General features: G+C 31.7%; 1 protein-coding gene across 1 annotated transcript; it reads right to left on the bottom strand.

The window, feature by feature from the left end:
- Window positions 1–11: 11 nt before the first annotated feature.
- NAEGRDRAFT_76668 (uncharacterized protein) lies at window positions 12–983 on the bottom strand (the record flags this gene model as incomplete). The annotated part of the gene is made up of 1 exon (XM_002668374.1): window positions 12–983. One exon carries the CDS (start codon window positions 981–983, stop codon window positions 12–14), a length of 972 nt encoding a protein of 323 aa, XP_002668420.1.
- Between the last annotated feature and the right edge of the window lie 585 nt (window positions 984–1,568).

The raw sequence follows: 1,568 nt of genomic DNA, 5'->3' as shown, positions 1-1,568 counted from the left end.
TCTGGAAATAATTAAATCATGTAACTCAACTCAATGCTAACTTCCTGTAATTTATGTATTAAATCTTTAATACTACGAGACTGATCGTTTTTAAGAAAAGATTCCACTGTNTGATAAATTGTTGAATATGGATATTTGGCAAACTCTTTTCTCTTGATGAATTCGTGCTTTGTTGTAATATGATTATTCGGATTACACATAAATATTTCAATAAAACTAATACCCAAAGCAAATAAATCACGATTTAAAAGGTCTTGAAACTGCTCAACACTAACTGTCTCATCAAAGTAACCAATTGATTTACAATGGGAATTGAAAAAGCTCTTGTTATCTTTCAAGTAAGAAGACCCTTCAAAATCAGTTAGCCTTAAACTGCCATCCTTGAGTACCAATACATTGCTTGGTTTCAAATCGCAATGAACAATATTCTGCTCATGTAATTTTAGTACTAGCTCAGCATATTGTACACAGAGATTTATCCTAACTTCCAAACTCAACTCATTCGTTTCCAAATAGGTTTTTAAATCACACTCTGCTTTTTCGCTAATAATTACAAAATATTGGTGTTCTAAATATTCATAATAGTGTTGCACACAAGATATTTCGGCTTCCTTCACTTTGTTGTAAATATACTTGTACCTCTCCAGTGGATTATCTTCCTCCTCCAATAATAGAACAATTTTTAGATACAGAGATTCGGTACTAATAGCTTTGGTTCCCGAAAGAAATAGTCTTTCAATATTTAAACAATAACTTCGCAATTTGTTGAATGTAGATTCATTAAATTCAATAAATCTATCGTTTCCTTCCTCGTTTCGGCTTGGGAATGTTAATTCCCACACGCCAGCAAAAGCAAAAATCTGGCAATTAGAAATAAATATTCTATCAACTTCAATAACAAAGCTGTTTAGTAGAGAACAAATTTCCAGAACATCATGGGGAGGATGTGCTTTAATCACACACCTCCACTGGCCTTCACTCATTTTTGTTTTTTGAATTCTGAAAGGTTTCGAATTAGAATATTATAAAAAATGTACAAGCAATCGTGGCCCGTCAAATATTCAGCACTCGATGAAAATTTTAAACAATCACGCTTCGTTAATGTTTGCTTGAAGGATGATCCTTCCAAGAAATTTCTGATGAAAATTTTAATTGGGGAAGAATACGAAACCTATTTAAAAATCAAAAATACCCAACAAGATGCAACTGATAATTATTTAGTACCAATATTAGACAATGGAAATATTGATTTCTTGAAAAATTATGTAATTATTCCGAAAGCAGAATATTCACTTGCAGAATATTTAGTGAAAGAAATAGACGAAACAAATGATTTGAAGGTTTGCTTACATGTTGCCGAAAGTCTTTCTCGTTTACATGATTTAGATTTTGTCCATTGTGATTTGAGACCAGAGAATATATTCTACTTTAAGGATGAAGGACGATACAAAATTGGTAATTTCTCAAGAGCTGTTAAGCTAGGTGTTAACAATTCAAAGTTCAATTCCAGTCGATCAGTAGATTATTTATATCAAGCACCAGAAGTTGTGAATTCTTTGGAATATTCA

The sequence above is a fragment of the Naegleria gruberi genome (genome assembly GCF_000004985.1).
Source record: "Naegleria gruberi genomic scaffold NAEGRscaffold_253, whole genome shotgun sequence".
NCBI lineage: Eukaryota > Heterolobosea > Eutetramitea > Acrasida > Naegleriidae > Naegleria > Naegleria gruberi.
Note: the sequence above shows the minus strand (reverse complement) of the source record. Positions and strands in the feature narration are given on the sequence as shown.